Source organism: Pavona decussata, unplaced genomic scaffold, assembly GCF_977016875.1.
Source record: "Pavona decussata unplaced genomic scaffold, jaPavDecu1.1 SCAFFOLD_298, whole genome shotgun sequence".
Lineage (NCBI taxonomy): Eukaryota > Metazoa > Cnidaria > Anthozoa > Scleractinia > Agariciidae > Pavona > Pavona decussata.
This window is the reverse complement of record NW_028145695.1, coordinates 148,674-161,895: the sequence shown is the minus strand read 5'-3', so window position 1 is coordinate 161,895 and position 13,222 is coordinate 148,674. Positions and strand designations below refer to the sequence as shown.

The window sequence follows — 13,222 nt, the reverse complement described above, 5'->3', positions numbered from 1 at the left end:
TCTCGCTAAGTGTCCCAACACTTTTGACCTGCATTGTCTGAGCGCTTTGACGCTGTATGAGCATTCTGTTAGTTTATGGATCGCTTTGGGAAGTGGTCTACGTTTGGCTATTTGTGAGGGGTTTTGGCAAAATTGGGTTTTATTGGTGGATGTTTCATGGATTACAAATGGCAGAGGAAGAAAGGTAATTTTGGGTTATTTTTGGAATGACGTCATAGCCGCAATTGTCATTGTTTTCAGTTAGCAAGTCAGAAAATATGCCTAAGTTTGGAAATAAAGAAGTGATATAAGGCCATTTTCGCTTGTGCGGTCTGTAAGGACGTGATTCAAAGTTATTTACTGAGCATTAACGTCAAACAAGTTTATTTACGTGCATAGGTTGCGCCAAAACCGTCATTAGATTTCGGAGATAAGCGTTTGTTGACGTTCTTGTTAGGGACATAAACACACGTTCTATTGTGATCGCGTGCCGTTTTAAGGGGAAAACCAGTTGCTTAGAAATGAGTCTTGAAAATTAGACCTTTGTGAATATACATTGTGATACACGCTTATTTCAGCAAATTGCTTTAAGCTAGTTACATTTTTCAGGACGTGTTTGCATTGCAATTACGACAGGTGAAACTTACACGTTCGTAGTGCGAAGAGAAATTATTGACAATACTATCGGGTCAATGTATAAGCGATTAGATTTAGTTCTAAACAGTGGAGGCGGCCGTACTAAATACTAAAGAAAAAACTTGTCTAGGGGAGAATGAGGCCACAAAGTATTAAACACAAGTCTTTGCTTTATTTTGTAACTGAGGGAAAACAATGTCACACTATTTGGTTATGTCACGTCGAGAATGCGTGACTTTTGCAAGATCACAATAAAACCAAAACACTTGCACTAATGTCATTTGTAGTCAATCCTAAATAGTTATAAATGGCCAACGATAAAATACAGTCAGGGGTGAAAGCATTCCATGTGTTATGTATCATTTTATGACGGTCTACCATCACAACACGGTCTACCATCACTCTGTAAGAAATATGATATGTTATCTATTTTTAAGTCATTCGCTATGGTAGACCGTGTAGACCGTCACTGCAAAATTCGAGCCTACTTAGCAAACAGTTCACTTTAGGAAATTTAAGTCCGAAAGACTTTTCAATCAGTACTACGCTTTCGTCTGTGCATCTATATGTCCGCGATAAACCATTTTCTTTTACACAACGGAAGAAAACAAGAAACTCCGTAACGTCACAAAGAGCGAATTGACAATGCCACGAATTCGAACGGCCTATTTAGCGCACTTCCACCCCAATTAGAACCCTAAAATGTCCAGTGATGTACTAAATAGATGTTGCATTTTCCAAATTTAGGTCAACATCATTTGTACGTTCCTCCACATCCGAGAAAAGGGCCTGGATGTTCACCCCTAACTCAGACAATGCAGGTCAAAAGTAGTTGGGACACCTGTCCAATAATCATGTATTCCAAGTAAAGTTGGCTTTTTGGGGTCACAATTGGAGCGTACCACCCCCCTCCCCCCCAAACAATGTTGGAAGATGCAGATAAACAGTATTTTTGTTGAAATCTGTGTTGTAGTGTCAAATCTCAACATTGCTTGGGGGGGAGGGGGTGGGGGGAGATTATTTCAGTAGTATCTCGCTAAGTGTCCCAACACTTTTGACCTGCATTGTCTGAGCGCTTTGACGCTGTATGAGCATTCTGTTAGTTTATGGATCGCTTTGGGAAGTGGTCTACGTTTGGCTATTTGTGAGGGGTTTTGGCAAAATTGGGTTTTATTGGTGGATGTTTCATGGATTACAAATGGCAGAGGAAGAAAGGTAATTTTGGGTTATTTTTGGAATGACGTCATAGCCGCAATTGTCATTGTTTTCAGTTAGCAAGTCAGAAAATATGCCTAAGTTTGGAAATAAAGAAGTGATATAAGGCCATTTTCGCTTGTGCGGTCTGTAAGGACGTGATTCAAAGTTATTTACTGAGCATTAACGTCAAACAAGTTTATTTACGTGCATAGGTTGCGCCAAAACCGTCATTAGATTTCGGAGATAAGCGTTTGTTGACGTTCTTGTTAGGGACATAAACACACGTTCTATTGTGATCGCGTGCCGTTTTAAGGGGAAAACCAGTTGCTTAGAAATGAGTCTTGAAAATTAGACCTTTGTGAATATACATTGTGATACACGCTTATTTCAGCAAATTGCTTTAAGCTAGTTACATTTTTCAGGACGTGTTTGCATTGCAATTACGACAGGTGAAACTTACACGTTCGTAGTGCGAAGAGAAATTATTGACAATACTATCGGGTCAATGTATAAGCGATTAGATTTAGTTCTAAACAGTGGAGGCGGCCGTACTAAATACTAAAGAAAAAACTTGTCTAGGGGAGAATGAGGCCACAAAGTATTAAACACAAGTCTTTGCTTTATTTTGTAACTGAGGGAAAACAATGTCACACTATTTGGTTATGTCACGTCGAGAATGCGTGACTTTTGCAAGATCACAATAAAACCAAAACACTTGCACTAATGTCATTTGTAGTCAATCCTAAATAGTTATAAATGGCCAACGATAAAATACAGTCAGGGGTGAAAGCATTCCATGTGTTATGTATCATTTTATGACGGTCTACCATCACAACACGGTCTACCATCACTCTGTAAGAAATATGATATGTTATCTATTTTTAAGTCATTCGCTATGGTAGACCGTGTAGACCGTCACTGCAAAATTCGAGCCTACTTAGCAAACAGTTCACTTTAGGAAATTTAAGTCCGAAAGACTTTTCAATCAGTACTACGCTTTCGTCTGTGCATCTATATGTCCGCGATAAACCATTTTCTTTTACACAACGGAAGAAAACAAGAAACTCCGTAACGTCACAAAGAGCGAATTGACAATGCCACGAATTCGAACGGCCTATTTAGCGCACTTCCACCCCAATTAGAACCCTAAAATGTCCAGTGATGTACTAAATAGATGTTGCATTTTCCAAATTTAGGTCAACATCATTTGTACGTTCCTCCACATCCGAGAAAAGGGCCTGGATGTTCACCCCTAACTCAGACAATGCAGGTCAAAAGTAGTTGGGACACCTGTCCAATAATCATGTATTCCAAGTAAAGTTGGCTTTTTGGGGTCACAATTGGAGCGTACCACCCCCCTCCCCCCCAAACAATGTTGGAAGATGCAGATAAACAGTATTTTTGTTGAAATCTGTGTTGTAGTGTCAAATCTCAACATTGCTTGGGGGGGAGGGGGTGGGGGGAGATTATTTCAGTAGTATCTCGCTAAGTGTCCCAACACTTTTGACCTGCATTGTCTGAGCGCTTTGACGCTGTATGAGCATTCTGTTAGTTTATGGATCGCTTTGGGAAGTGGTCTACGTTTGGCTATTTGTGAGGGGTTTTGGCAAAATTGGGTTTTATTGGTGGATGTTTCATGGATTACAAATGGCAGAGGAAGAAAGGTAATTTTGGGTTATTTTTGGAATGACGTCATAGCCGCAATTGTCATTGTTTTCAGTTAGCAAGTCAGAAAATATGCCTAAGTTTGGAAATAAAGAAGTGATATAAGGCCATTTTCGCTTGTGCGGTCTGTAAGGACGTGATTCAAAGTTATTTACTGAGCATTAACGTCAAACAAGTTTATTTACGTGCATAGGTTGCGCCAAAACCGTCATTAGATTTCGGAGATAAGCGTTTGTTGACGTTCTTGTTAGGGACATAAACACACGTTCTATTGTGATCGCGTGCCGTTTTAAGGGGAAAACCAGTTGCTTAGAAATGAGTCTTGAAAATTAGACCTTTGTGAATATACATTGTGATACACGCTTATTTCAGCAAATTGCTTTAAGCTAGTTACATTTTTCAGGACGTGTTTGCATTGCAATTACGACAGGTGAAACTTACACGTTCGTAGTGCGAAGAGAAATTATTGACAATACTATCGGGTCAATGTATAAGCGATTAGATTTAGTTCTAAACAGTGGAGGCGGCCGTACTAAATACTAAAGAAAAAACTTGTCTAGGGGAGAATGAGGCCACAAAGTATTAAACACAAGTCTTTGCTTTATTTTGTAACTGAGGGAAAACAATGTCACACTATTTGGTTATGTCACGTCGAGAATGCGTGACTTTTGCAAGATCACAATAAAACCAAAACACTTGCACTAATGTCATTTGTAGTCAATCCTAAATAGTTATAAATGGCCAACGATAAAATACAGTCAGGGGTGAAAGCATTCCATGTGTTATGTATCATTTTATGACGGTCTACCATCACAACACGGTCTACCATCACTCTGTAAGAAATATGATATGTTATCTATTTTTAAGTCATTCGCTATGGTAGACCGTGTAGACCGTCACTGCAAAATTCGAGCCTACTTAGCAAACAGTTCACTTTAGGAAATTTAAGTCCGAAAGACTTTTCAATCAGTACTACGCTTTCGTCTGTGCATCTATATGTCCGCGATAAACCATTTTCTTTTACACAACGGAAGAAAACAAGAAACTCCGTAACGTCACAAAGAGCGAATTGACAATGCCACGAATTCGAACGGCCTATTTAGCGCACTTCCACCCCAATTAGAACCCTAAAATGTCCAGTGATGTACTAAATAGATGTTGCATTTTCCAAATTTAGGTCAACATCATTTGTACGTTCCTCCACATCCGAGAAAAGGGCCTGGATGTTCACCCCTAACTCAGACAATGCAGGTCAAAAGTAGTTGGGACACCTGTCCAATAATCATGTATTCCAAGTAAAGTTGGCTTTTTGGGGTCACAATTGGAGCGTACCACCCCCCTCCCCCCCAAACAATGTTGGAAGATGCAGATAAACAGTATTTTTGTTGAAATCTGTGTTGTAGTGTCAAATCTCAACATTGCTTGGGGGGGAGGGGGTGGGGGGAGATTATTTCAGTAGTATCTCGCTAAGTGTCCCAACACTTTTGACCTGCATTGTCTGAGCGCTTTGACGCTGTATGAGCATTCTGTTAGTTTATGGATCGCTTTGGGAAGTGGTCTACGTTTGGCTATTTGTGAGGGGTTTTGGCAAAATTGGGTTTTATTGGTGGATGTTTCATGGATTACAAATGGCAGAGGAAGAAAGGTAATTTTGGGTTATTTTTGGAATGACGTCATAGCCGCAATTGTCATTGTTTTCAGTTAGCAAGTCAGAAAATATGCCTAAGTTTGGAAATAAAGAAGTGATATAAGGCCATTTTCGCTTGTGCGGTCTGTAAGGACGTGATTCAAAGTTATTTACTGAGCATTAACGTCAAACAAGTTTATTTACGTGCATAGGTTGCGCCAAAACCGTCATTAGATTTCGGAGATAAGCGTTTGTTGACGTTCTTGTTAGGGACATAAACACACGTTCTATTGTGATCGCGTGCCGTTTTAAGGGGAAAACCAGTTGCTTAGAAATGAGTCTTGAAAATTAGACCTTTGTGAATATACATTGTGATACACGCTTATTTCAGCAAATTGCTTTAAGCTAGTTACATTTTTCAGGACGTGTTTGCATTGCAATTACGACAGGTGAAACTTACACGTTCGTAGTGCGAAGAGAAATTATTGACAATACTATCGGGTCAATGTATAAGCGATTAGATTTAGTTCTAAACAGTGGAGGCGGCCGTACTAAATACTAAAGAAAAAACTTGTCTAGGGGAGAATGAGGCCACAAAGTATTAAACACAAGTCTTTGCTTTATTTTGTAACTGAGGGAAAACAATGTCACACTATTTGGTTATGTCACGTCGAGAATGCGTGACTTTTGCAAGATCACAATAAAACCAAAACACTTGCACTAATGTCATTTGTAGTCAATCCTAAATAGTTATAAATGGCCAACGATAAAATACAGTCAGGGGTGAAAGCATTCCATGTGTTATGTATCATTTTATGACGGTCTACCATCACAACACGGTCTACCATCACTCTGTAAGAAATATGATATGTTATCTATTTTTAAGTCATTCGCTATGGTAGACCGTGTAGACCGTCACTGCAAAATTCGAGCCTACTTAGCAAACAGTTCACTTTAGGAAATTTAAGTCCGAAAGACTTTTCAATCAGTACTACGCTTTCGTCTGTGCATCTATATGTCCGCGATAAACCATTTTCTTTTACACAACGGAAGAAAACAAGAAACTCCGTAACGTCACAAAGAGCGAATTGACAATGCCACGAATTCGAACGGCCTATTTAGCGCACTTCCACCCCAATTAGAACCCTAAAATGTCCAGTGATGTACTAAATAGATGTTGCATTTTCCAAATTTAGGTCAACATCATTTGTACGTTCCTCCACATCCGAGAAAAGGGCCTGGATGTTCACCCCTAACTCAGACAATGCAGGTCAAAAGTAGTTGGGACACCTGTCCAATAATCATGTATTCCAAGTAAAGTTGGCTTTTTGGGGTCACAATTGGAGCGTACCACCCCCCTCCCCCCCAAACAATGTTGGAAGATGCAGATAAACAGTATTTTTGTTGAAATCTGTGTTGTAGTGTCAAATCTCAACATTGCTTGGGGGGGAGGGGGTGGGGGGAGATTATTTCAGTAGTATCTCGCTAAGTGTCCCAACACTTTTGACCTGCATTGTCTGAGCGCTTTGACGCTGTATGAGCATTCTGTTAGTTTATGGATCGCTTTGGGAAGTGGTCTACGTTTGGCTATTTGTGAGGGGTTTTGGCAAAATTGGGTTTTATTGGTGGATGTTTCATGGATTACAAATGGCAGAGGAAGAAAGGTAATTTTGGGTTATTTTTGGAATGACGTCATAGCCGCAATTGTCATTGTTTTCAGTTAGCAAGTCAGAAAATATGCCTAAGTTTGGAAATAAAGAAGTGATATAAGGCCATTTTCGCTTGTGCGGTCTGTAAGGACGTGATTCAAAGTTATTTACTGAGCATTAACGTCAAACAAGTTTATTTACGTGCATAGGTTGCGCCAAAACCGTCATTAGATTTCGGAGATAAGCGTTTGTTGACGTTCTTGTTAGGGACATAAACACACGTTCTATTGTGATCGCGTGCCGTTTTAAGGGGAAAACCAGTTGCTTAGAAATGAGTCTTGAAAATTAGACCTTTGTGAATATACATTGTGATACACGCTTATTTCAGCAAATTGCTTTAAGCTAGTTACATTTTTCAGGACGTGTTTGCATTGCAATTACGACAGGTGAAACTTACACGTTCGTAGTGCGAAGAGAAATTATTGACAATACTATCGGGTCAATGTATAAGCGATTAGATTTAGTTCTAAACAGTGGAGGCGGCCGTACTAAATACTAAAGAAAAAACTTGTCTAGGGGAGAATGAGGCCACAAAGTATTAAACACAAGTCTTTGCTTTATTTTGTAACTGAGGGAAAACAATGTCACACTATTTGGTTATGTCACGTCGAGAATGCGTGACTTTTGCAAGATCACAATAAAACCAAAACACTTGCACTAATGTCATTTGTAGTCAATCCTAAATAGTTATAAATGGCCAACGATAAAATACAGTCAGGGGTGAAAGCATTCCATGTGTTATGTATCATTTTATGACGGTCTACCATCACAACACGGTCTACCATCACTCTGTAAGAAATATGATATGTTATCTATTTTTAAGTCATTCGCTATGGTAGACCGTGTAGACCGTCACTGCAAAATTCGAGCCTACTTAGCAAACAGTTCACTTTAGGAAATTTAAGTCCGAAAGACTTTTCAATCAGTACTACGCTTTCGTCTGTGCATCTATATGTCCGCGATAAACCATTTTCTTTTACACAACGGAAGAAAACAAGAAACTCCGTAACGTCACAAAGAGCGAATTGACAATGCCACGAATTCGAACGGCCTATTTAGCGCACTTCCACCCCAATTAGAACCCTAAAATGTCCAGTGATGTACTAAATAGATGTTGCATTTTCCAAATTTAGGTCAACATCATTTGTACGTTCCTCCACATCCGAGAAAAGGGCCTGGATGTTCACCCCTAACTCAGACAATGCAGGTCAAAAGTAGTTGGGACACCTGTCCAATAATCATGTATTCCAAGTAAAGTTGGCTTTTTGGGGTCACAATTGGAGCGTACCACCCCCCTCCCCCCCAAACAATGTTGGAAGATGCAGATAAACAGTATTTTTGTTGAAATCTGTGTTGTAGTGTCAAATCTCAACATTGCTTGGGGGGGAGGGGGTGGGGGGAGATTATTTCAGTAGTATCTCGCTAAGTGTCCCAACACTTTTGACCTGCATTGTAGCTTAATTTCCATAATGTAACGCGCCTTTGGTCATTTAATGTTAAAAGGCGCAATACAAGTTGTTAATTATAAATATTTAGCATAAAAATTAATTTGCCAATTTAACAATTTCTGAAAGTAAAAAAAAAAAATAATCTTAAAATCCGTGCGAGATAATCTTAAAGAAACTGTAATAAAAAGTTAATTTGCCATGGAAGTGACGTAACGAGCTCATCTTCAGGCTTCTTTTGTGGCTTATTAGCAAGCTTTTTGTTTTTTCAGATTGAGTTACATACTTGTGAAAAAGTCTCGCGAAGATAGGAGGAGTCTTTTCTCCATGAAACGTTCTATAAAGGAAAAGCTTGGACACAACCTAGATCGCATAAGTAAGTAAAAACTCAAATATAGCAATGAGAAAAGGAAAACTCAAACAGAGAGTAAACAGGGCTTGTGGTTCGAGCAACCTTCAACTTCACAGATGGAAGATGAGTCTCTGTAGGGATTTCCTGTGTTGTTTTCCATTGGTCGGCGGCATGACCTCGTTGACATCTGCTGCAATGGTGTGCGAAAACTGTGCAAATCTCTGAGGGCCGAAAACTCAGGGCTTATTTCTACGAGTATTCCTTCCATTCAAATGAATATAATAGGGATGATATATTTTCCAGATTTGAACGAAATTTGGCCGGCAAGATGTTCGTCACACACTAATGCACCTAAGTGATTCAGGCTCTTGTGAAAATCGAAAAAGCCTTCTTGTGTCTTCTTAGCGCGTGAGACTCGTTGAAAAATATTCAATTATTAAACTTTACAATAGATTTTCTTAGTGCACAGTGGGCAGATCGAGAGAGCCTCGCACGCTTTGTTAGCCCGTTATCTCCTGAAGGGTATAGTCTAGCTTGTTGCGATATGTACATTAATGTGAGAGCTGGTAGTTGATGCAGTCAAAGCACACACTGACAGTTTTGGGTCTCAGTGCTTTGATCAGCCTACAAAATCGAAAGCGTTATTTTCAGATTTTACAGCTTAATAGCTTTACCGTAATATATAGTTAACGTTTTTAAGGTTTCTATAAAAGCAGCCCGCATAGGTTTGGAATAACCTGTTAACGATTGTCCCAGAAAATTCACAGTTTCCCTTAAACCTTCGTTTCTCGGCTGTGCATTTTTCGTACAGTCTTTCGCGTCGAACAATATTGTCTGATATGGTAGCCGCCTGAGGAGTGTATTTGCTAAAAAAAACCGCGCGCTCAATTTTATACCACTTGACAATTTTTTTGTCCAATAGTAACGCGTATATTATAATCGGTGAATTATAATTTATCATAACAGACAATCCCTGAATAGCAAATTGACATTTACTTTGGAGAGTATCTCGTCCGACTCTTTCTACTTACCGGGAGAAAGAAAGGAGAAATCTAACTTGTATCCTCTGAGCGTGACAATGCCGTCTGCTCGCTCAATTTTATAATTTTTTTTTGTCCAATAGTAACGCGTATATTATAATCGGTGAATTATAATTTATCATAACAGACAATCCCTGAATAGCAAATTGACATTTACTTTGGAGAGTATCTCGTCCGACTCTTTCTACTTACTGGGAGAAACAAAGGAGAAATCTAACTCGTATCCCCTGTACGTGTCACTGCCGTCTGAGTGAAAGGTTATCACAGCATAGTGTCCAGTGAAACTGATAGTCAATCCAGACTGCACCCCACAGTATTTGCCTACGGGATAGTTCTTATCATTGGAAATCCTCAAGTAGTCAAAGCTGCAAACAAGATAAACGTATTCGTTTAGTTTATTTATGATGAGATAACATAAGCTTAAATGACGTGAGCTAACACAACTTGACAAGATAAGATGAGACAAATTCCAGACATTATTAAATGTTTCGTGAGTTAAAGGAACACGGCCAATAACTAACAATGAACTCGACATATAAACATTAAAGTACTGCAAACATTACAATAACCTACTTTAAAAACTCATTTATACTTCATAGGCCCATTGACCTATCAAATGGTCGATAATACATCACGTGGAGTGACTTTATTTCGTTAAACCCCCTCCTTATAAGTATGCGGTGTTTTATCAGCTGATAAAACACTCCTCATTAGTATGCAGAACGAACACGAGGAAGTTTTCAATTTACTTTCAAGGTCCAAACTTTTATAATTCGCTAAATTCTATCATAACTAGTTCTCCCTCCACCGCTTCTTTTAAAAGAAAGCTTAAAGATTTTTTTCTCTCGAGGTATTAACTTCTGTAAGGCTGTATTTCTCAACTAACTTACTTAATATGTGTGTGCGTGTGTGTGTGTACGTGTGCGCGGTCAAAGTTAATCATCATAAGTCCATATTGTAATTCAATATAAGATAGCTATTTATTAAAAGTGAGGAAGCCTGACTTTATAAGCCTCGTGGTTTCTTTCAGGTTTTCTCGCCATTTATTTTCTTTCGTCAATTTTCATCATTTTTTTTCCATCTGTAATTGTTGTATGTGGCAAAATAAATATTTTATTGTATTGTATTGTATGCAGTTTTTCTCGTACGCCAATTTCCAATGTTCACAAAAGCATAATTGTTGTGAAAACTATTGACACACGCTTTTCCAGGAATGTTTTTGAAGCTGTTCAAGAAACTCGCAGCACGTGTTTTCTCGGGTCTAAAACCACTCGGCTGCGCCTCGTGGTTTTAAACCCGATAAAACACTGTTCGTTTTTTAAACATTACTTAAGCTATATAATGACAAATCCACAAGGTTACCTAAGACATTCCTTAAGTAATGTATGGCCTAATAATAAGTAATGCAAATACAACGACTTAGACAAACAAATCCTACACATAGCTTACTTATTCATTTTGTAGAATAAAAAAGTAAAAGTTCAAAAACACCCGATAATCGGGTCAGCATGAAGTACAGAAAGACGCGAAGAAAAAAAAAAATAAAGCAGATCACATACATGCGAGACAAGTTTTTCAAATGTGTGTCATGACAATAACTGGCAAGGCAGTCTAGTTATTAATTTGATTCTTATCTGCAGATTAAAACAACAACAACGTGAGCAAAAAAACAACAAAAACAAGCAAAGAACAGGTGAATGAGTCTACAGATAAAAGTAGGTCATTTTAGTGTAATGAGACTAACTGGTAACTTTGTTCTTTGCGATGTCTCACTCACTTTTTTTTTTCAGTAGTACATACCATTCATTAATCACAGCAAATGTACACAAAACAAGGGAAGAATCAATACCGCCCATAATGCGTCAGTCAATTCCAGCAGTGCCCATCCCCCCCCCCCCCCCCGGGCTAACCGCCGGGCATTAGCATTTTTTTAAAAAAAATGGGCAAATTCCCCGGGGTGGGGACACATAAGCTGTCTAAATGGCCCGGGGTGGGGATGAAGGAAGAGGGCAAATGCCCCGCCCCTAGGATCGTCGCCTTCCAACACCACTGCAGTTCTTTTTATTATTATTAAGAAAAGGCATATTGCTATGAAACAGCACTACGAATTCAATGAAAATAATTCGTACTGCTTTAAAAACTATTTCAGAGCCTTTTAACAACAAAAAGTTAGGGAGCTTTTGGAAAATTTAATATTTATATTTAATAAACCGCGCTAGGATTGCGGCGGAGTCCTTCCTGCCGTGAGCGATGATAGGCGCCTGTATTCGCAGGCTTCGTTTTTTAATATGATGCACTGCATTTTAAGCTCGCAAGATCTGTCTTAAAGATCGCATCATATGAATTCTCAAACCTAAAGTATTTTAAAGTGCACTCCAGGTTGACTTTCGTGAATTCAAAAAATGCTACGCATGTTTTGAATGCGAAATACAGCTGTAGTCGTGTTCACGTTGATTGTTTCCCATTTCTCGATATGTGATAAACAAAATATAGTTCAAGTTGTTGCTTTTTATATTTATATGCTTGCAACTAATGAAGAAATTTCTAAAATTAAGAAAACATACCTTTAAAAACATCCACAAGTTTGTGTAGACCCTGACAGACTAGCCAATCCTCAACAAACGCCTCGTCTTTGCCGATGAATTCCTCCATGGCACTTTCGAAAACACGTGTGTCAAATGCCCGGGGATCGCCCCGGGGTAGGCAAATGCCCAGCCTCCTGGCCGCGATAAAATTACGAATGCCCCACCGCCGGGACTGACAACGTGAGCAAATGCCCCGGGGTTGCCCGGGAGGGGGAGGATGGGCACCGCTGGAATTGACTGATGCATAATCATTCAATGGAGGTTAAGCAATGTATACTCTAAACACTGATTCGATAGGTTTGTACCTGCAAGATGAATAACTCTCCAGGGTAAAATAAGAAAAGTAAATTTTCACAGCCAGGCCAAGTGGAATATAAACTCGATAAACACAGTCCATGTTGTTTGGATAGTTGTTTGGATATCCGGGACTTCTCAGTACGTTGTTGACAACGGCACCGCATCCTGTTGGATTACGTAGACATTTATTTTTAAATAAGCATCATATTAAGGTTAAAGGGAAGAGAAAAGCTGAGTGAAATAAAAATTAGAAAAAAAACATTTTCTATCTCAAAATCATTACTCGCATATCACATTCTGTTGGATTACGAACACATTTATGTTTAAATAAGCATTATATTAAGGTTAAAGGAAAGAGAAAAACTGAGTGAAATATCTTTTTTAACTAAAAATGATTGCTCTAATTTTCAGTGAATTAGAAAAAAGCAATTAATATCAATCCAATTTTAATATAGCAAAACGCGTATAAACTAATTAGTGTATAGCTTTGGTGCGTTGGCACCGCTAAATTAAAATTTAAGCGTTGTAATCGATACGTTATTTTTTTCTTCCACTCTAATTACATATCAGAAATAGAATATTTTACGGAGAAACACTTGTTTTAGTACAGTTCATTTATTTTTTACCTGAAGGACTACAAATCAGCAAATGATGTTCTGATTTCCTTCTATTTAAACTTAACGTGCTCCT

At 38.7% G+C, this 13,222-nt stretch overlaps 2 protein-coding genes across 4 annotated transcripts in view; both read right to left on the bottom strand.

Moving 5' to 3' along the window:
- The window catches only part of LOC146454892 (uncharacterized), a 128,454-nt gene extending 118,439 nt beyond the window's left edge, over nucleotides 1-10,015 (bottom strand). Inside the window, exon 1 of the mRNA XM_085094972.1 lies at nucleotides 9,843-10,015. The gene's annotated coding sequence lies outside the window, so the exon portion shown is untranslated. The remainder of the gene's footprint in view (nucleotides 1-9,842) is intronic.
- A 2,469-nt stretch (nucleotides 10,016-12,484) lies between these two features.
- The window catches only part of LOC146454891 (uncharacterized), a 40,262-nt gene continuing 39,524 nt past the window's right edge, over nucleotides 12,485-13,222 (bottom strand). For all 3 annotated transcript variants that reach the window (XM_085094967.1, XM_085094969.1, XM_085094968.1), the window contains exon 7: nucleotides 12,485-12,697. In XM_085094967.1, the coding sequence (XP_084951093.1) occupies nucleotides 12,498-12,697 (200 nt within the window). In that variant the 3' untranslated portion in view covers nucleotides 12,485-12,497. The remainder of the gene's footprint in view (nucleotides 12,698-13,222) is intronic.